At 42.1% G+C, this 21,989-nt stretch overlaps 1 protein-coding gene across 1 annotated transcript; it reads left to right on the forward strand.

Annotated features, from left to right (window-relative positions):
- The first annotated feature begins 252 nt into the window (after window positions 1-252).
- SPRY4 (sprouty RTK signaling antagonist 4) lies at window positions 253-16,924 on the forward strand. The gene is made up of 2 exons (XM_045027103.1): window positions 253-428; window positions 11,960-16,924. The coding sequence occupies exon 2, from the start codon at window positions 12,009-12,011 to the stop codon at window positions 12,906-12,908; it is 900 nt and encodes a 299-aa protein (XP_044883038.1). The 5' UTR covers window positions 253-428; window positions 11,960-12,008; the 3' UTR covers window positions 12,909-16,924.
- Window positions 16,925-21,989: the final 5,065 nt, after the last annotated feature.

Consider the following 21,989-nt stretch of genomic DNA (forward strand, 5'->3'; position numbering starts at 1 on the left):
AAGACTGGGGGGTGTGGTGCATGCGCAGCTGCTGCCTGCCCTCCATTCATAAAAAAAAAAACCCAACCCACATCTAGCCTTCGCAACTTGCAACAAGTTCCCTTCCGGCCCCCCATTCATAAAAGAGAGCAGAGCATGCGCCTTGGGGCTTCAGTGCCCACCCATTCATAGAGTTGGGAGGACACGCATGCGCAGAGGGGGGTCCCTTTCCTCCCATTCATAAAATAGCCATTTTCCCAGGCAGCAGTTGTTGCAACATCGAAGCGAAGCAGGGGGAAGCTACTGCTGCTGACAGCACAGCACTTGCAGGTCCTTCTCTGAGACCCATGGTGTTTCGTGCCAGGGATTTGCAGGTCCAGCCCCTTGATCTGTCTCGGATTTAGGATTAACTCGCCTGCTGAGAGATGGTCTTGTCTGAACTGTTTAAAGTAAGTGGGCGATTCATATTTGTGGAGATTATCTCTATATATAAAATAGCAAAATAAATCCCATCCCTCTCCCCCCCCAAGAAAATGTTTGCTGCCTTTCTAGGTGTATTTGTCTGTTCCCTTTGCATGACACTGAACACAAACATAAATGTGTATATTACGATTTTTTTCTAAAAGTAACACATATATTATGCTTTATATATAGCTATCTGGTGTCTCCTGACCTAAAGGGAAATTTGCATTCTTCTAAGAAAAGAAATATCCCGGTTCCTGCACAATTCGCATGTGTTCCCATGATTCGTATTGAAACTCCTTTTCCTACTCTCCTATTAACATCTGCATTTGGCGTACGGACAAGGCAGGCGGCTTTTACCAGATTTGGGTTGGGATTATTTGGTTGTTGTTGTTTTTTTAAGAATCGCATTAGGTTTCTTTTCTGTTGATGGAGACTCTTTTCCTTCGTCCCCACCCCCTTCCTCTAACGGGTATCCATGCACGATCCCCTAGATTTACAAATAAAAACTGTACCTGGTCTTTCCGTGGAGTACGAAAACTGACTTTTATGTATTTCTTCTCTCCATGCCCTCTATCTTGCTAGTATCAAGTGGCTCCGGAGCTGTCTCTATAATAGGACACTTTAGCGCTCAGCCTCTGGAGTGTCAGATCTTTACCGGATGACCTTTGCTCTTTAGCATTTTATTTCATGCAACTGTCCTGCAATTCCGTTTTCCTTATTTTCTTACTCCATCTTTGCTCTATTCCCCACAATCTTCTCTGTATTGCTGTGTGGTTTTGTTGCTACAGTTATAACTTTGCATGGGGCTGTTTTAAATTGTAGTTAATTAATGAAGATTTGTGCTTATAGTCATTTATATTTGCACATATATTTTCTCCATATGTATGTATGTATATATCATGGAGAAAAATGTCTTGAATGCCCTTCTCCACCAATTGCGTAGTAGACGGAGACAAGCTGGTTATATTTTCTGGTACCAGTGGAAAGACAAGAGAGTGGAAAGACAAGACTAGAAACGATATAGTCTGAAAATTCATTATCAGAAAGGAAATGGAAAAAACAGAGAGGGACATATGCAAGGCACAGAAGTCCAAGAGAAGAGCAGGATTGGAAATGCAGACCTTGGAAATGGGAGTGCAATCAGGAATCAGCATTAATCACCAGGGGAATGGACTTCATTCTTTCTTTCTCCTCAAACGATCAGAAGTAATTTATTACAGGGGATGACTTTTCATGCAATATAATCTTTCCAAAAGGGTCTGATTTCTCAATTTAAAAATATCATATTGCCACACTTTTCTTTTCCTTTTTAAGAAGGGCAGAGGGGAAAACACTATTGAATTATCCAGAGTAGAGAATAATCTGTCTTTTATTCTTTAAAACTTCATGAACTTCCCTTGTTCCAAATCATCCTAAAGCACGATATGCTAACAGTCAGTTTACAGAAATCTCAGTTCAGCTTAAAAAATAAATAAATTGAAACCCGCACATTCAATATTAAGTCAGCCATCTCTGATTTTGGGGGTTAAAAAATAAAGCTGTAATTTGTGCACTGAATCACAATTATCTTCAGGACTTGCTCTCCCCCTTCTTAATATAAAAATGAATGACAGAGGAAGGAGTGGTTGCTTTCAGTTATTGGAACCCTATTGGAAATGTCTCCTTGATAAATGTGCCATATTCCATAGGCTATTTTGTTCTGTTGATAGAAAGGACTCTATTGCTATTGCACAATTAAGGAAACATTTTGAAATCCTGCAGTGCTTTTGAAATCCCCTGTGAGATATCTAAAGATTTGTTCATCTCCTAAAAGAGCAAAATAAAAGTTGTTTTTATCTTTCCCAAACCATGGTGGGAAAATGGTCATCAGGCTGCAATAAAATGGCCCCAACAACCCTTTTCTAGCACTGCAGCAATGTATAGTTCATAATATCTACAGTTTTCCCCACCTTATCATAAAAAAGCAGAAAGCTAATCAAACATGTTGACTATACAGCTTTCCAAGTTCATCTCTGGTGTCTAAAGTTGTCTCTCTTTTTAGGTAAATAACTGGCCAAATACTGTGGAAGGGGGGGGTGGTTTTTGTTTTTCTTAAATTTAAGATCTAATGCAGTATAATTCCCTCCATTTACTAGAAAGCCCTCTGGTAGTATTCATCATTTAGTATCATTAACTTATAAAACTCTAATTGTGTTCTTTAAATTCTGTGACTTACTTTTGTATGTCAAAATTTATTTTATTTAAACAATAAAAATAAGAGACTCTATTGCAGATGAACTGTAATCCTCAGAGATCTGAAAATTCTCAGTCCAAATCCTCCCTCACACTGCAAGAAAGAGACTTGTCAGGATGCTTCCTGGAAAGTTTAGAGGTCTATTTTTTTTTCAGCTTCTCTATTTCAGAGCCATTGGCATGGATTTAATGCCTCATCTTAAAAAGTCAGATTTCCCTTACTAAGCTTTTTTATTTCCACCCCATCCCACCCCACCCCATCCCATCCCCCCCCCCTTATTCTTCTCAGTGGAAAAACTGTAACTATAGTATGTTCACACAGGTAAGGCCATTAGGCAGGAAAGGGAATTCAACCCTCTTATTCATTTGTATATGTACTACAGAAAAAATAAGGCACAGTTTTGCTTTGCTAAAGAGCTTAGAGGTTAAATCAAATCAGACTTAATGAAGTTTGAAACTATAGACATTCTACTCATACCCACATATCTTATCTTCTCTCTCTCACACACATACTTTTTGGTAGGGAGTGTCCCCTTTGACTAGTGTCTAGCTTTCTATGACACTAAGCTTTATCCTTGTAAAGGATTTTCTGCAGCAAGAAACCAATTTTTCCTCTTCCATCTATAAGTCCTCTCTGTCTTCTTTCCTTCCAACTAAATCTTCAGAAGACTTCATAGGACCTTTAGATTCCTGCTGGTAATAGCGCATCATTTACTACTGTTGGTGTCTCCAGTTAAGAGGGTCTAACCAAAGGCAAGGTTAGAATTTCTTCAGATTTCATGCAGCTGTTTATCTCTGTGATTCAGAATGAGTTCAGTTTTGTATGGTCTATTCTTGCCTATTACGCAGTCTTACTTTGGCGTCCTTGCAATTACACAGCAAGCCTGATTCACCATTCTGAATCTTTCCTGTGCTCTCAAATTTGATTTAAAGTATCAACAAGGCTTTGCCATTCCTGTCTATCTTGGGCTGCTCTTTGCATGTCTCCCACATTAAGTCCATAAATTTTCCCTCTCAAGTACTGTGCTATGGAAGGATTATTTCAGTTAGCCCCTTTAATGTGTTCCTCCAGCTGGCCAATGGCATGCCTGTCATGGCAGATGTCCTGGCTTCATTCTTAGAAATATCTGGGGATGTGTTATCTTTTCTGGATAATTTTTGGATATAAGGAGTTGCTGAGATTTGTCCGAGTTCTGCGTTGCCCTGCCCAAATCAGAATTCACTTTGCATCGGTGGAAATTCTGCAGGTAGATATGACTGGTGTTCTTTCTAGCATGATCTAGTGGTTAGATGACAGGATTGTGAGTCAAAAGATCTGGATTCTATTCCAAGCTCTTTACTGACCCACTGTATGATTTTGGCAAGTCACTTTAAGTGACATCCTGGCCCCACTGAAGTCAATGGGAAAACCCCCATTGCCTTCAATCAGTTCAGGATTTTCCCTTCACCTCTGTGTGCAGTTTCCACATACCTACCTCACATGGGTTTGTGATGCTTTATTAATACTTGTGAAACACTATGAAGTCTTTGGATGGATGACACTATAGCAAATCAAAAATTAGTATTTGTTATGCTAGAAATGTTTGTATAGGTTACGCTCTGAGGTTAAGGAAAGAACCTGGGGTTGCGTTGTTTTCCACCCATCCTGTTACTTTCATGTAGTGAAACTTCAGGGCTAAGTATCTGTACCAGAGCAAAGTTCAACAGGGTCTGATTTTTTGCTAGTTCAAAAGGAACCCTCTGCGGTTCAGTAATTCTCCAGTGTTGTGGAATTTAGTTCCAGGTATTTGATATAAACAGCATACAGTACTTCAGTTGGCAGTGAGGGTGGAGCAAACCATGATAGCACCACATTCTAGTGCCACAAAACAGCCCTAGTTTTATGGGAAATAATCAATTTGCCTGAGAGGCACCGACAGAGCTCTCCATGTGACAAGGTGAGGTGAGTACCAAGATGCCGTTGAAAGGCATGAGGCTGAAGGCCAAAAGCTGTCCCTGAAAAATTTGCCTTTATGAAGCATAATCTTAATTAAAAAGGGGTAAATGTGACCCACGAATCAATACTTGATATGAACAAGCATAGAACTCTAACTCTATATTGCGTTACTCCTTTGATCCAGCTAGTGATATATTTATTACTGAATAAACTCCAAGCAATGTTTTGGGGGCTCTTCTTTTAGATGGCATCTATTTAAGCATAAGCTCTGATGTTTGCATTTTAATTGCACCTTGCAAAAGCTGCTTGGGCAAAACAAAGATATCTCGGCCCTGGTCCTAGGTGGGTGAGGGGTGAGTATGGAGCAGCTGCAAGTTCTTTTGACTTTAATGGGAATTACATCTTTCAGAATCAAGACACTTATGTCTCTCAAAATACATCTGATGCCACTTTAAGGCCTGATCTTGCAGCCCTTCCTCCAGTGGGACCATTCTCCCTCATAAGTGGTGCAGAATCAGGCCCTTTGTTAATCCCTCATTTTCAGTATCTTGCTATTACTACATGGTTATAGAGCATTGAATAGATTGCAAAAACACAATTATTAAACAGTTAGGTATTTAACTAATTGTATGAAGATGCATACCTCTCTGCTAAGTTAAATAGGTCATTCAAAGTCTGTTCTGGTTTTCAGTAACTAAAAGTTGCCCAGCTATTATGAAAATTCAAAAGAATTTAATAGATAAACCAGTGTGATTCTAAAGACATTATTTTAAAACTTATAAAATTTAATAGAGAATGAGCCTTTCTGTTTATAGAAACCATTCCATAGAGTTCTATAGTAAGTATATACTTTTCTATTAAATTCTGTAGGATAGTCCAAAAACTTTATTAAAAATATTTCCCATTAAATTCTGTTTTTTCTTTTTTCCCATAAAGTGAATCCTACAAAACTTCCAAGTTTGAAATGGTACCATAACAACCACTTTGTACCTTTTTAAAAAAAATTATTTGCAAACCCTAAAGTTTTAGGAAACTATTATGCAGCAAAATAGTAGTTTGGATATTTAAAAGAGGAAGTGGTGAAAAGGGATCACAACAACTGCAGTCAGTTTAATGGCATTAACCACCAAGTTAATTCCTATAAAAGGGTTCTATATTCTTTTTATATCAAATGTTGCAGACCTGTGATATGGTCACTCCTAGTTCTTGAATGGGGGGGGGAGACAAATCGTCTCTAAATGGATGTTTATTCTTGACTTCTCGGTTTCAAAAGTTTCAATTGACTTACTGAAATTAACTTTAAAATTAAACATAAGACCAATTTGAGAACATCTGTGAGATTTCCCTTCTATTGTCTGGTTTCAGAAAACTGCCTGTATAGTCAGACCTTGTGAATTTGTGCCTGGCTTACCAATAGCATGTCTGAATTTACTAATGTTTTAAGTGTTAACTATTTATTTTATGTGCATGTTGTGGATAGGCTATTCTTTAATCCATATTAAAACAAAATTAGCATCCAGAATTATATCAGTGCTTTGAGAGATGGTATTTGTTGCATGCACCCATACATCACATGCGCTTAAAGGTATGCATGTGCTTAAATACCTTGCATGAATCAGGCCTGAAAGGCAGCACCCTTAACTTAAAAAAAGAAAGTCAGTAGGACCCGTTAAGGTACCACTCTCTCTGGGAGTTGACTATACAGTAGGTAGTCTATATAGTGAGCTAAATTTTAGTTGGTACTGTAAATTTTTGATTAAATTATTTGACTGCTAGTTGATAAGTGGCTCATCATCAAGCATCTTGATGTCTGATGGGCCTTACCTCACAGTTCTTAAATTCAAATTTGTACCTTTTGGTGGATTTTATTTTCTGGTTTACTTATTTATTTAAAGAGTTGAAAGAAAACTGGTTTCTAAAATCTATGGCCTGTTTTTGTACTAATTCTTTTCCACAAACCAAGAAACTTGATTATGCATTCTTGCCTGAATATTGGATGGACTGTTATCTGCGAGAGACCTGTGAAACCTGCAAGTTGTTTCATCCTTCTAAACAACTAAAAGATTCCTCCCTCTCCTTTTTATGACCTCATTAATCCCTTCCTTGCAGATGAAATGCAGGGCACCTATTAAACTGCATATCATTCTCTGCAGTGGTCTTCAAACAACACATCATGTTAGAATGCATTTGTATGTACAGAATGAAGGAATTTAAGTGAATTCGGTATTTGGGGTATTTCTGAGTGATGTCCACACGACAACCCTGGAAACTGAAATCTCTGTTCACAATCCAGTGGTAGCACGAACATCTGTCAGTTCCTTCCCACTGTGCTTCAACTGGTCTATCCTAGCCATCAGAAGAGTTCCCTTTCTCCTCAAAAGATCATCTTCCAGCTGATTCTAGCAACTCTTATTTCCCACCTTTCTTTAACCAGGACGGCTTTGGGAGCCAAAACCAGACACATCAGTTCAGAAAAGCACAGGCTGAGCTGTCCAACTCAGCTTCTTCCTCTGTTGAGAGCTACTTTCATGCTTGGTCAAGTCCTGTATGTGAGCTTGGGCTCACAACCCAATGCTGATTTGCTGTGCTAAGGCATTGCTGCTTCCTTACAGGTAGTTTGGATGAAATATTAATGTAAAATCCTTCTACCCCTCTCCTGTGGCTGTCAGAATCCAGTCACTAAATACGTAATAGAACTTGAGTGTCCAGTGTGTCTCCCCTTCTTCTAAACATTTATGCCTGCAAGAAGCTTGTCATCAGCAGTGCACTTCAGATGATCATTCCGAGGTCCATTTCTATCATGGGACCCAAGATCTAAAGATAAAAGAGGATGAAACTTGGTGGGGAATGTCAGTTCCTAGTGCTCAGCCCAGCTGCTCAGGGTGTATCCTGGAGAAAGGCTGAGTGAGCAATCACAAAAAAGACAAGTTGTTGCATCATACAATGTACTTATGCTTCAGGCTATTTTTGCAAGAGTAATAAAGTCTTAGCCAAACCGGGGTCTCGTATTGCTACTAAACCTTGGTGCGGAATAGGGAGAGGAAATTTAATTCAAACAGCAAAAAATGGTAGTATGTGGATATATATCCTTTTAAAGGATACTCTAGTCTAAAGAGAGGCAGTGTGTCTAAAGCACTGTATTAGGAGTTGGGAAATCTGGGTTTTTCACTTTCACTTCTCCATGTCTCAGTTTCCCCACCTGTAAAATGGGAGTAATGATACTTCCCTACCTTTGGCCAAGCAACTGAGATAATTTCATGAAAAGTGCTAAGTTTGATTTTCAATCTTAACTGTCTCAAAGTCCATTTCGGTGGGGGTTTTGTTGGGGGTTGGGAGGGTTTAAGTCCAGGAAATGAAATAAAGCTGGTGTTCTGACCAGCATTAATTATCCCAATTAAAACCACCTGCTAATGTCTGTCTGCATATGAACTATCACAGAGAGTATAACAGTTGCTGGACATGGCTACAATCTCTGTATGATCTGCGTCTAACTCAGTGGAATATGTTGAATATGCAAGGTATTCCTACTAATTCCATGCAGCTAACTCTGTATTTGCATGGCCCTTCAGATAAATAAAAAGATGTAGTACAGTCTCAATTTCCCTTGTAAACATTGTGGTGTTTGCCTGACAGCTGCCTTTTATCACAGAGATGGCTGCTGTTCATTGATGCAGTATGTACACACATGCATTAAATTCAGTGATGCAGGAGCAGACCTGTAATTTGTAACGTTAAACTAAATGCTGTTAGCCCAGGCAGGTATGTTAGACACTACCCTACAGGACAAATGTTCTGTCCATCATATATTGGTACATAATATGCCTTAAATGATGATTTTTCAGCCCAAATTAGACCTGCTCCCTATGAGCACAACTCCACCGATTTCATTAGAGTACAGCTGGGGTTCAGTTAGACCCCAACTGATATTTGGAAGCTACAGGTAGATGTGCTCTATTTTAATAATAATAAAAAAAAATCTGTAATGAAACAGTCATTGGTACAGAGATAAAGGGCAAAAGACAGGAGTGTTTTAATATGGTGCAGTATTCCACCATTTTATACAGCTCCAGCTACATCCATACCAACATTAGTCATGTTGAGCGCACACCTTTCCCGCTGAAATAGCTGCATCTCTATCCTCTAAGCTTTAAAACACTAGGTTCTTGTGAAATACAACTGTCTTCCTTTAAATGCATAATCTCTGGCTGACAAATTCAGTGGTTAACACTTTGTAGAATACTGAACTCTGAGCTTTAGTAAGTACTTTCTATACTGTGGCACTGACCTCTAGGCAGATGAAATATACATCCCTCCCTTCCCCCCATAAGCCCCACTTACTGGAAATCATTGCCTAATTTTTTTTTCAAAGACAATATTTCATCAAAGCATCTCATGCAGTTAGGAAATAAGTGCTTTCAAAACCTTTCTGCTTGTAGTTCCACAATGTGAGAGCTGAGAGCAGTGAATAGTTCTGATTTTTTAAGGAACAAATTCTCAATTGATTTCTAACTGAATGTTTTTGTTTTTGGTGAATGACTGACTGAGGAGGAAGAGTAACTAGAGAACTATTAAATGGCAAATGACACTGGCTTAAAGACTAAGCCATCATAAGTAGCTTCATTATTCCTTCTAGATAAAGCATTTGTCCCATTTCTTGTCTTGTGTGCAGACTCTCTCAAGCACAGCAACCCGCACTATGCTAATGCAGCAAAAAAGGCATATACTGTACTGACCACAGATGGATATTCCAGAGTCCAGTTTCACTGCATGAGCCCTATCCTGCAGGATGCTGAGCGCCTTTTGTGAAGTGCTGAGCTACTTCACCTCCTATTGATTTTACTATGATTTGAGGGTGTTCAGCACCTCTCAGGATCAGATCCCAAGTGCTCAATCAAGCAAATAAATTATTCTAGTAATGGGCTCTAGTCATCATTTTAAAGCAGATACCCCTCCCCCCAAAAAATATTTTAAAAAACCCCAAAAAATAAAAATAAAAAAATACTAGGTTGATGCAGGGAGGTGGCAGGGTTGTTTTGTTTTGGGGTTTTTTTTGTACAGTATTTTTCATTCAATTAAACAAACTAGTGGGAAATGATTTAACAGCCAAGCTATACAGGAGAGTGCTTGTATGTTACATATATACACACACAAAGTTCTAGGACAGGAGTTTGGTTCCAGTTTAATGCACTCTTTCCATACGTACAACTTTTATGGATAAATCAGTCCCAACTGCCAGACCTCCTGTTGTAAAATTCAAGTCTTTTCACACATTTCTAAAAGTTTAAAAAAAAAAAAAAAATCTTGACCAGCTCACTACTTCCTTTTGGAATCTAAAAGGCCCCTTCTCCCTTAGCTTACTCTGAAGTTTTACTTGCTGCTGCTTTAAACTGATCCTGAACATACTTCATAAATATAAAGGTCACTCAGCGAGGAAATGGCCCATCAACTAGAAAACAATGTGTATTTTCCAAATTTGAAGCAAGTAGTTTCCGTTCTTTGATTTAAGTTTAGTTACTTCCTGTGGTTTCATGTCCTACACTGCAGTTGAATCTTTGGATTGGCTCCAGTATAAATTGCACTCTTTCAATGAAATTAGAAACTATAGCAATAGATGGTTGAGCTGGTCTAGCTAGTAAACAGCATTTAGGCTAAATATTATTCTGCTTCATGTTTGATGGAGATAACCTAATTAGTTGGGTGATGTGATCTCTGATCAGATTTTCAGTAGTCTCACTGAAGTGAGCTATACCTGTAATTTGCACCGATCCCTTTCTTGTTGCTCTCTTAGATGGCTGTGCTGCTAGAGACGCTATATATCCTCCTTATTTATATTTCCCACAATGGGGATGAAAGAAGTAGAAAACCTGTATTTTAGGCCAATATCTGCCTGAAGGAGGGCAGTTTGAGACAGACATTGGGGAGCTTTGCAAAGGATACCCAGGTTGCAGAACCTAAGTGTATGGGTCCCACCTTTTCCCACTCCCCTGCTCCAAACTCCCGCCATTCAAGTTCCCCAAGGGAGCAGAAGAGTCGGGAGCGGGAGGGAAAGGGGCAGGAATGGTTCAAGTTCACAGGGGAGGAAGATTGATTATGATGTTCGGAACAGCTGCTGTGGGTGTTTGAGATGTCCTGGAGATGTCCTGTTGAACTGGGGAGTCGGTGAGGAATTGTAAGATGCCCCAACTGGGGCCAGGATGGGAAGGGGGTAATTTGAACCCTCTAGGCCAGGGCACCGGGTTCTCTGGGAAGGCTTTCAGCCAGGAAGAAGCAGCTCATACTCCAAGCCATGAAGCACAGGAACATGAACAATAAAGAGCACTCTGGCATTTCATCTTGCACTTAGTAGGGTGAGGTCCCCAGGGCCTGCAACATATCCCAGTGTCTACCAGTTTAGCAGGATTGTCGGAACTGGCTATAGCATTATCCTTCAAGTCTGTGTAAGGCCTCCCAAGTGAACTCTGCACGGTTGGACTTCCTTGGGTTTGAGGTGCGGTGGGCTAGGGGCGAGACTTTCAGTGGCATTATCCCCTAGAAACCCACAGCGACATTCCGTGAGAAGAATGGTCTGCCACGGTCACTGTTAACTTGAATAAACTTCTGCTCTCTGCACCAGGGAGGGAAGAGGGCTTAGACCAGGCATGGGCCGAGGAAGGCAGGGGTATACCAAGCAGGGTCTGGGACTCTGTATGGATGCCTCAGCCCTCCCAGGATGTCATGAGTGAGGAGGGATGGGGAGGTCTGTGGATTAGGATGACAGGCCCCCCCATAACAACTCCCCTGATGGTCAAATGCAACCCCTCTGAGCGCCTGGGGAGACAAACGCTGCGCTGCCTCACTTAAGCCATCCACAGAGGGGCTTAATTCGGGCCTGAGACTTTGTGCTACTTGGTGTGAGTGTACTAAACCCGTACTTCCCAGACTGTAGCCCTCGCTCATAGTCATGTCTGTTGGAGACCCAGGGAGGTGACAAGGTAACATTCCGAGGAGCCAAAGAATATTTTAACACAGGCTGATCACTCTAAGCCCTCAAGCTCAACTTCCTTCCTTCCTCCTCCATTGCCTCCCCAGCAGTCACTGAGAGAGAGAGGGCTACGAAGGCCTAAGATCTCATTGCATGTAGCAATGACGGGGAGCGCTATGCCAGGCCTAGGTTAGTGAGAGCAGAACAGTGCTAGTATGAACACCGGCTTTGCACAAGAGCAGATGCTTTATCTCCACTTGAGGTGTGTTTGGCTCATAATCACTTCAGCGCAATAGCTGCTAGAGCAATGAGCCCTCCTTGCCACTATTCCCAGTCCAATGTGAGTTAATTTGGGAACCATTCCCCTTTTCCCTTCTCTTTTTCAGGATACTTAAAGCAGTTTTGTCCCCCGAGTGGTGAAGGACACTCTGACCAATGGAGCCCCGGATTCCCCACAACATAACTGTGGTCCCAAACTCCGTCATGGTACAGCCGTTACTGGACAGTCGGATCCCATATGGGAGGCTGCAGCATCCGCTCACCATCCTGCCTATTGACCAGATGAAGATTACTCACGTTGAGAATGACTACACAGACAATCCCAGCCTTGCCCAGCTGGCAGCACAGAAGCGCCCCCGAGGCCACCATGAACCCACGCTGATCAGCCAGCACCTGCAGAGATGTGAGCAGGATGTCACCCACCCCTGGATCTCTTTCAGTGGGCGGCCCAGCTCCATCAGCAGCAGCAGCAGCACGTCTTCTGACCAAAGGCTCTTGGATCATATGGTGCCGGCTCCCGTGGTGGATCAGTCCTCCCCGAGAGCGGTCCGGATACAGCCCAAGGTGATTAATTGCAAACCCATGGATCTGAAGGGACCCATGTCTCAGGAGCTTGACAAGCACTTTTTACTGTGTGAAGCCTGTGGGAAATGCAAGTGCAAGGAGTGTGCCCTGCCGAGGACTTTGCCTTCTTGCTGGGTGTGCAACCAGGAGTGTCTCTGCTCTGCACAGAACCTGGTCAATTACTCCACGTGCATGTGTCTGGTGAAGGGAGTCTTCTACCACTGCACTAACGAGGATGACGAGGGTTCCTGTGCAGACCACCCCTGCTCCTGCTCCCATTCGAACTGCTGTGCCCGCTGGTCTTTCATGGGTGCCCTCTCTCTGGTCCTGCCTTGCTTGCTGTGCTACTTGCCAGCCACCGGCTGCGTGAAACTATCCCAGAGATGCTATGACCAAGTGAGCCGGCCTGGATGTAGATGTAAAAACACAAACAGTGTCATCTGCAAGGTGGCGCTGGATGGCAAAGCAAGCAGGCCAGAAAAGCCTTTCTGACCATTTTGGGGGGGGGGGGTGGAGGGAGCAGGGGGATATGCGAAAGGTGGAAGAGACACCAAAGGGAAAGTTATAACCTGTGTTCTGAGGATAACATGTGTTAGCCTTTTGCCATCAACAGAGAAAGCCGAAGTCACTATTTCCATAAACTGAAGCACTTTGGTTTATTCAGGGTTTTGGAATTGATTATCTAAAGTTAAACAGAGGGGGGCCAATGGAGGAGGATTCTTAATACTTTACAGAGCCCAGGCCGAAAACCAACATAGACCACAGAGTACAGCTGCTTAAGTCTTTTCACCATCTGGTTCATAGTGCTGGCTGCTCGCTGTGCCTACATCCAGCAAGAATAATTAACTTTTAGCTTGGCAGGCACATCAGCAGAAGCAATATTCATTTTCATTCACAAAATAATAGTGGATTCAGAGTAGGGTGGGTTTTCTTCCTTTTTCAACTCTGATTGGTGACCAGCAGCTGTTGAAGGTAAAGGGTTAACCTTTTTCTCTCCACTTGACTATTAAAAGCGCCAGTTGAGTACAAAGTAAATGTTTTCCCAAAGCGTTTTCCTTCCCCCTTCCAGAACAGATTTTGAAGCAGAAATAACTTTTTTTTCAAATCACTTTCTATAACTGTCATTGCTATTTAGATATATTTCTATTCCTACCCCACCCGTCATGTTCCCCTTTTGATGCCGATTTTATTTTCTGACACAGGTAGTGATGGAATCTCTCTCCCCCTCACCTCGCCTCAAGAAGAGGACTATGGGCATAATGTGTTCTTCCCGACTCCCCTCTCCCCCCATGTCAATTTCTTTTAAAATTTTACTTTGTCACTTTGCTAGTGAGCCTAAGTCTGTAGCCTCAGATGTCACATTTAGTAGATTTTAAAAATGTATTATTACATCAATAGTAAAACTTTTTCCAAGGGGCTTTGAATGAATGTGACTTCTGTAGTGTTATTTCTTGCTCAGCAAATGCTGATGTAGAAGTCCCACTAAGCTGAGAAATTTAATCCCCCCTCCCTTCTCAAACTGTAGTAGCAAGGTCAAGAAAAACTGAGCACAATACACATGTACATATTTTTTTTAAATGAATATCAATCCAATACCTGTTCTCATGGAACAAGGCTCTTCGGATCTACTTTGCTGATAATATTAAGGACACTTTTTTTTTTTTTTTTTGGCAGAATGACATTTGCTTGAAGTATTTTTTTTTCCCCTTCATTTCTATTGCTGCTGCTCATCTTTTGCCTTTTCTGTATAATAGTGTGTCTTTGTAAAGTGTAAATAGTGAAATTAAAAAGTGTCTATTTTAGTGTTAATGAGTACTGGGGGGAAGTCAAGGGTGCATATTTATGGAACCTTGCCCTTGGTTTTCAGTAGCTGATGATCATAGGCTTTGTCTGTGCACTCGTACAAGAGCCAAGTCTGCACTTCCTTATGCTGCAGTAACCCCTTTCACTTGACAACTGCAAGGTGCTAAACAAAAAACCGTTGTCCTAACATGCAACAAATCAAATAGATAGGTACTTGTTGCATGTGGAAAGCTGATCTAATGTGTGTGTGTATTTTTTTTAATTAGAGAAAATGTACTCCGTAAATGCACAGCAATGACAGAGAAATGCCATCTTTAATTAGATAAGCAATAGGCAAAGCTTATGTAGCATTTTCCAGAAATTACATTTGCTTAGTTGTGATACAATTGCTGTTTTGTTTTTTCAAAATGTACTGATTGGAGCTTTTTTTATTTTTTATTTTTACTTAAGAATTTATTTACGAGCGGGTGACTTTTTTTGTTAAGTTTAATTGTAGATATTTATTAAGTGGGGGATTTTTTTTTTTTAAAACTTCCTTTTTATATTTATAGCATTAGCTGGCTTGTTTATGGTAAATCATAGAAAAGGGATACTGCATCTATGTTACCAGATACTGATTCCTGTAGCTTACCCTCCCCAGGAAGATACTGTGTGTGCAGTGAAGCGGTTTGTATGTTTAATCTTGCACAAATCAGAGGGAACCTTGCAGAGAAAAAAGAAAAGAACCCCAAACTGGTTGAACTGCTGGTTGAATGTATAAGGCATTGCTATTTAATGGAATGATATATCATTTAAAGTATAAACGGGCTAAAAGATGCAGCAACAAGCACAGAGATCTATATCAGATATCTTCCACCTTGAACATATGCAGCGTCCAAATGGCCACCATTTATACATTTTCTGTTTACCCCAGGCCCGAGCTTAGTGCAGCAGGGTATCCTAGTGCAAATTTGCAATAGAAATTCTGTTGGCTGGCTGTATGTTACTGCAAGCAAACATAACATTTGAATGGTCTCCACTGTGCCACTCCACACTTGTGTGTACATGTGTACACACACACACACACACACACACACACACACACACACACACACACACACACACACACACACACACACACACAGCGATTCCATATTCTTACATCCTCCTCTAATGAAGAGGACCTCCGGCAACTTTTACTTTCATTGTACATAGTTGTAACCTATTTCTTTGTTGGTTTCTTTTAATATATAAATTCAGCTATAATGTAAGCTGATCCCATGCTGGAAGACTGTAAAGCATTAGTGGATGTGTTAGTGCAGTGGTAAATGTAGCAGAATGAAGCTCCTTGTATTCTTTGAGTCCCTTTGGTGTAGCAATCAGTCGGCATGTTTCACCAGCTCTTTGCCTGAGGCATAGCAACAAAGTTGTTGAGCTTCTTGCATAGCATTCAAAAGATTCTGGGTTAGACCAGGCGAGAGGAGCCTTGACAATATGACACTATTCCTTTTAGATGCCTTTGGTTGCTGTGCTGAAGGAGGGTATTTTTCCAGCCAACAACTAAGTTTCCCCTTTTTCCTCCAATTCCCCCCGCCTTCACTTTTAAGGGACATACTCCCACTTTGATCTCATGCCACTCCAGAGACATAAAGCATCCAGGGACATTCTAATACACCATCTAAATTTGGTCTAGGCTAGAGCCACACCTAGTTTGCATAAAATAAGCTGCCTTCCTCTCACGCAGAGACAACAGATCCTGACATGCAACATGGTCTGTCGTCCCTGCAAGCTACCCCTCTCTCTTAGGCCATGTCTATGCTACAGGGACTCCAGCAGCATAGCTATAGCACCACTGCTATGCCAGCATAACCCCCTAGTGTAGATGCAGCCTATAGTGAGGGAAGGGATTTTTTCCCCATTGGTTTAGGAGCATCACCTCTCCAAGTGATGGTAGCTAGGTTGAGAGAAGCATTCTTCTATCTCCCCTGTCTGCGTAGGGGGATTAGGTCAGCATAGTTACAGCACTCAGGCATGGCTGTTCTACACACCCTTGAGCACCATCGCTATATCAACCGAAGTATAGACCAGGAGAATGACTGCTGACTAGGCCATATAAGTATGAACTCTATTTAACAATCCCTCGGGCTACTCTCTGGTCATGTTGGCACAGTGCCAGAGGGAGCTGGCTCCTATCCTCATGAACACAAGTGGGAGTAAGGCACCTGCTGAGAGGACTTGCCCATTTTGTGCATCCTAGAAGAGGCAAATTAAAAACTATGTACCCACTGCAGGGGAAGCAAAGGTTTTCCCTCAGAGGCACACTATGGTGTGAACAGAACAGTGCTCTAAAAGGAGGGAGGGGACAGGATTTGGCACAACACTTAAGTTTTACTGTCTTTTGGAAGCGCTTTCTCATTGCTTTTAGTAAACTAAAATCTCTAGTTTATTTCCTCAGTTTCTGTCTCTTGCAGCACTGGGAATTTTTTTTCTCTCATGGTATGACAAACTGTTCAAGGATTCCCTCCCCTACCAACCAATCACCTCCATAGACACACACCCACACCCACACACACCCCGAAAGTTACTACAGAAGGTTTCCTTTGTATAGAATATTTATTTTGAAGCTCTATTTTAATAGTATTTATTTTAGAAAGTCTACTATTGTAAGAGTTCTTCTGTTTGTGAAGAAAAACAAGTTAAAACTGAATGTACTGATTTAGAAATATATATATAAAAATATATATTGTTAAATATACAAGTGACTGTTTGTGGTTTCTTTAAAAAGGGTTTGGGGTTTGTTTTTTTAGCATTTACTCTAGAAATATGAGCATGGATGGGTTAAGCCCAGCAGTTTGATACCATGTAGGACTGGAATGTCAAAGTACTTCTAGAACCTGAATTGCATCAATCATGACAGCTCACATCTCCCTCATGGGCACCAGTTCATAGACTCAGCAAAGTCTTTAGGAGGTAAGCAGGAGACTGAACATTTAGATCAGAATCTACTACAGTTAATGATCTTGCTTTCTGGCTGGGAGCCTGAAACTGTGACGGTGCAAAGCTCAAGTAGAATCCTGATCCAAAAGTATCCAGAGGCTGAAATAAAGTTAAAGCCGCCAAGCCTTTTTTTTTTTTCCCCCTACTCTAGCCCCCAAAAAACCCCAAACAAACCCAGCCACATGAATGAACACACAACACGCTTCTATATTTGATCACTTATGTCACCACAAAGATCTCAGAAGAGAATTCTGAAGGCTTAAAACAGTTATGAGTGACAGCGAGTGGACAATCCAAACTTTTTTGGATTCGACTTCCTCTGGTCTCCCCTTTTGTTTATTTAGCTTAGCTGATGGCTTTGTTCAACCCTGCCTCATTTTTACACACAAATGAAGCTGAGGCAATGTTCTACAATGATAAGACAATCCTCTGGCAGACTACTTTTTAGTATTGAAATTGCTATGTCTAAGTTGAGAAGACAAGTGAATAAGTTGTGTTCAATTTATGCCTCATCATCCTTCTAAAACTTTAAGAGAGTTAAGACCCAGGCAGATTGTGAAGAGCTACAAAAGGATCTCTCAAAACTGGGTGACTGGGCAACACAATGGCAGATGAAATTCAATCTTGATAAATGCAAAGTAATGCACATCGGAAAACAATCCCAACTACACACAAAATGATGGGGTCTAAATTAGCTGTTACCAGGCAAGAAAGAGATCTTGGAGTCATTGTGGATAGTTCTCTGAAAACATCCACTCAATGTGCAGCGGCAGTCAAAAAAAGCAAACAACGTCAGGAATGATTAAGAAAGGGATAGATAATAAGACAGAAAATATCATATTGCTTCTATATAAATCCATGATATGCCCACATCTTGAATACTGCGTGCAGATGTGGTCACCCCATCTCAAAAAAGATAAATTGGAAAAGGTTCAGAAAAGGGCAACAAAAAAGTATTAGGGGTATGGAATAGCTGCCATATGAGGAGAGATTAATAAGATTGGGACGTTTCAACTTGGAAAAAAGATGATTAAGGGGGAATATGATAGAGGTCTATAAAATCATGACGTGTGTAGAAAAAGTAAATGTGTTATTTACTCCTTCACATAACATAAGAACAAGGAGTCACCCAATGAAATTAATAAGCAGCATGTTTAAAACAAACAAAAGAAAGTATTTCTTCACACAATGCACAGTCAACCTGTGGAACTCCTTGCCAAAGGATGTTGTGATGGTCAAGACTATAACAGGGTTCAAAAAATAACGAGATGAATTCATGGAGGATAGGTCCATCAATGGCTATTAGCCAGGATGGGCAGGGATGGTGTCCCTAGCCTCTGTTTGCAAGAAGCAGGGAATGGGCGACAGGCACTTGATGATTACCTGTTCTGTTCATTCCCTCTGGAGCACCTGGCATTGGCCACTGTTGGTAGACAGGATACTGGGCTAGATGGACCTTTGTCTGACCCACTATGGCTGTTCTTATTAGAATGATACGTTACGTGACCATCTAACACCTTGACAGAGGAATGACCTTGTCCATCTTGACCTGTCCCTCAGTGGTGCTTAGCAACAGTAGGGGAAAAGAGCCCAATGCACGAATGGCAAACCTTTCCACCGTGGCTACGGGTCCATTCACCAGATGGAAGTTGAAGCATACTCTGCTTTCTGGCTCACCTGCAGGCCTCAGCCTGGGCTCTCTGGTTGCTAACTCCTAAGCACCAATTCAAGGGCAAATAGGAATCCTGCTCCATGTTTCCTCTGTTACCCATACCCATCATTAGATGTCAAACCATATCCCATCTTCAACACTACCCCACTGTGGCTTTGGCAGACCATGTACCCTAACTCTTGTTAATGGAAAGGCAACTACTGACAACATGGGGCACATGGAATGGGATGCCACGAGAGGAATAAAATACCACAGGCTGGGCCGGCTCCATCTTTTTTGCCGCCCCAAGTGGCAAAGAAAAAGAAGAAGGAAAAAAAAGGAAAACCCGATTGAGCGGCCGCCAAAGATGCAGTGAGGCACTGAAGGACCCACCGCCGAAGTGCTGCCGCAGACCCGGACATGCTGCTCCGACAAGGGACGGAGTGCCGCCCCTTTCTATTGGCCGCCCCAGGACTCTGCTTCCTTTGATGGTGCCTGGAGCCAGCCCTGACCACAGGGATCCTCCAGTGATTAGACCCTGCTGTCCATCCCCAAGAGCTCTGCTCTCTGGGGACAGACAGCAAGAACAGTCCAGTTGCATAGCACTACCCCCATGAGACACAGGAAGCCTCAAGGGCTCCAGCAGCATTGATGCATTTTAACCTCTGATTTTTATTTCAGTGAAGTTACAGATACGCTGAGCACATCAAAAGAGGCATTTGGGGGACACATGTTGTGGTGCAACCAGATGAAGTTTAGTTAATTCCCGCTCCTGTGCACATTTAAAAATTTGGTTGATTTAGGATATTACAGTGAAGAGACAGCAAATTCATAGGTGCTGGGGTGTGTCCTGCACTGTCAGTAGGAAAAGGCTTTTGGACAGGAAGGATTCGTTTTCTTCTTTAAAAAGGTTAGGGACAAATACAAATCAAGCCATGTTAAAAAAGCTACAGCTTGGTCTTTAGTATAACGAGGCTGAATGCAGGCTTAAATCACCTCAGCTGCAGAGAAACTTTGCTGAGACACAAGGGCTCCTCTTAACATCCAGTCCTCCTTCTTCCCCCCCCGCTCCGGTGTGCTGTTTTCATTTCACAGAGTGTTTTTGCACCAAACAATTGCAAAGTAAGTTGACTTTAAATGTACAGTCACGACTAACTGGATTAACATAAGCAGACAACTGTGTGACAGAAGGATGGAGGCCGGAGGAAAAGCCAGCAGGACTCCCCCTCCCCCACCAGTTTTAAAGTTTATTCAGCCAAACTTTAATACAACAATATGTCCGTGGCCTGAGGCAGGTGTAATTTTCATAATTTATGGGTCTCTGAGACAGGAAGAAAGCTCCAGGTTTTATTGTGTTTTGCACGATAAATGGCATTCCAATTGTCTGCGTGTTATTCTTTCAGGCTGCGCTGTCTGGCAGGAACACAAGTCCTTTCGGAACCCACCTGTGCCTGCCACCCTCAGGCACAGGATAATTATGAATACATCTGTATGTGTTAAGCAGGAGATGATTGAAAAACTCTCCCCATTTCCCCATGTCATTAGCAGACACTTCCTGTATTGACATGTATATTAACACTCAACAGCTACAGGCTTGAAATAAACTCCCCTTCCCGCCCCCCCCTCTCAAAACCTCTTCCCTTTTTATACTTTCCCCTCCCTCTCTGCACAGATGCCTTTCATGTGGATACATGTACACTTGTTGCAGCAAGGCACTGGCTGCAGAGACAGAAGAATGGCCGTCCCTTGCTCTTTTAACACACATAGGCACACAACCCATGGGACCAGGGACCTGTAAGCAGCCTGGCCTGTCTGGCACATAGCCAGCCAGGCAAAAGTACTGGTCAGAGGCAGTTGGCACTGAAGTGGCTGGTGTCTGCAGAGATCTGCAGAAGACGCACAGCCCCCTGACCTATTTTGCAGCCAGTTTGTCCCAGGCTCTAGTAGGTGGCAGATTTGGCCTTTGAATCTAATTTGTCTAGACTCCAAGCGTTAGGGGAGATCTCTGCACCATGAACAAAGGACAGTGAGAATCAGTTCTCTGGGGGAAAAGCTGAGCTTTAAATTATTATTATTGCATTAGTGTCATAGCACCAGGTTAACGGGGCACAAATACGGCAGATACTATGCACGCTTCCCACACGTTGATATGGCAATGGCATCGGCATCAAGGTTAATGCTGTGACACTCATTCGGCCACGCAAGTAAAGGTTTCCTCTCATGTTATGGATTTTGTGCTGTGGACAAAGGTCAGTTTAGATTAAGAACAATTCACCAAACTGTTACCAACTGAACCAGGATTCAAACCCAGATCTTCATAGGTAGGGCCGGCTCCAGGCACCAGCGCAGGAAGCAGGTGCTTAGGATGGCCAAGGGGTGGCATGTCTGGGTCTTTGGCAGTGGGTCCCTCAGTCCCTCTCGGAGGGAAGGACCTGCCACCAAATTGCCGAAGAATAAAGCGGCGCAGTAGAGCTGTCGCCGAAGTGCTGCCGATCATGGCTTTTTTTTTTTTCTTTGCCGCTTGAGGCGGCAAAAAAGCTGGAGCCGGCCCTGTTCATAGGTGAAATAGCTCAGTCAGTCACTGGGTCCCTGAGCCCAAGAAGATCCTGCATGTTGAACCCTCCTGGTCATTTAGAAACCCCCAGGGGGTACTCTTTCAAAAAGAGCTGTAAAGACCTTACAGTGCCACTTGAAATACACCATAGGTCAGAATGCAGTAGCCTAAAAGGAACATATCGTGAACCAGCAACATGCCAAACATAACATGTTGTTGAGCACAGAAGCAGTGTTACTAGTTTATACCATTGTCTCCAAAAAGTGGTGCATGGGTTCCTATGATTTTATTTATTAATTGTTTTCAAAGAAAAAAATGTAAAGGAACACAAATTCCTCTGCTAAGTGCAAGCACAAGAACTGCTGGGTGAAATAACCAGGTTTTCACAACAGTTTCCTCTAATGACAGTTTAGCGGTAGAAAATGACTAACCAGCTGCACTATAAATATCAGAGGAGGGAGTAGAGCCTCTAGAAGCTGAAGCATGGAGATGAGTGGGAGCAAGTGTAACCCACACACCTCCTGGGTGTGGTGTTCTGTCCCATCTAGTGGCACCGAGACCACGTATAGGGAGTTAAATGAGTCTGCAG

The sequence above is a fragment of the Mauremys mutica genome, chromosome 8 (genome assembly GCF_020497125.1).
Source record: "Mauremys mutica isolate MM-2020 ecotype Southern chromosome 8, ASM2049712v1, whole genome shotgun sequence".
Classification (NCBI taxonomy): domain Eukaryota; kingdom Metazoa; phylum Chordata; order Testudines; family Geoemydidae; genus Mauremys; species Mauremys mutica.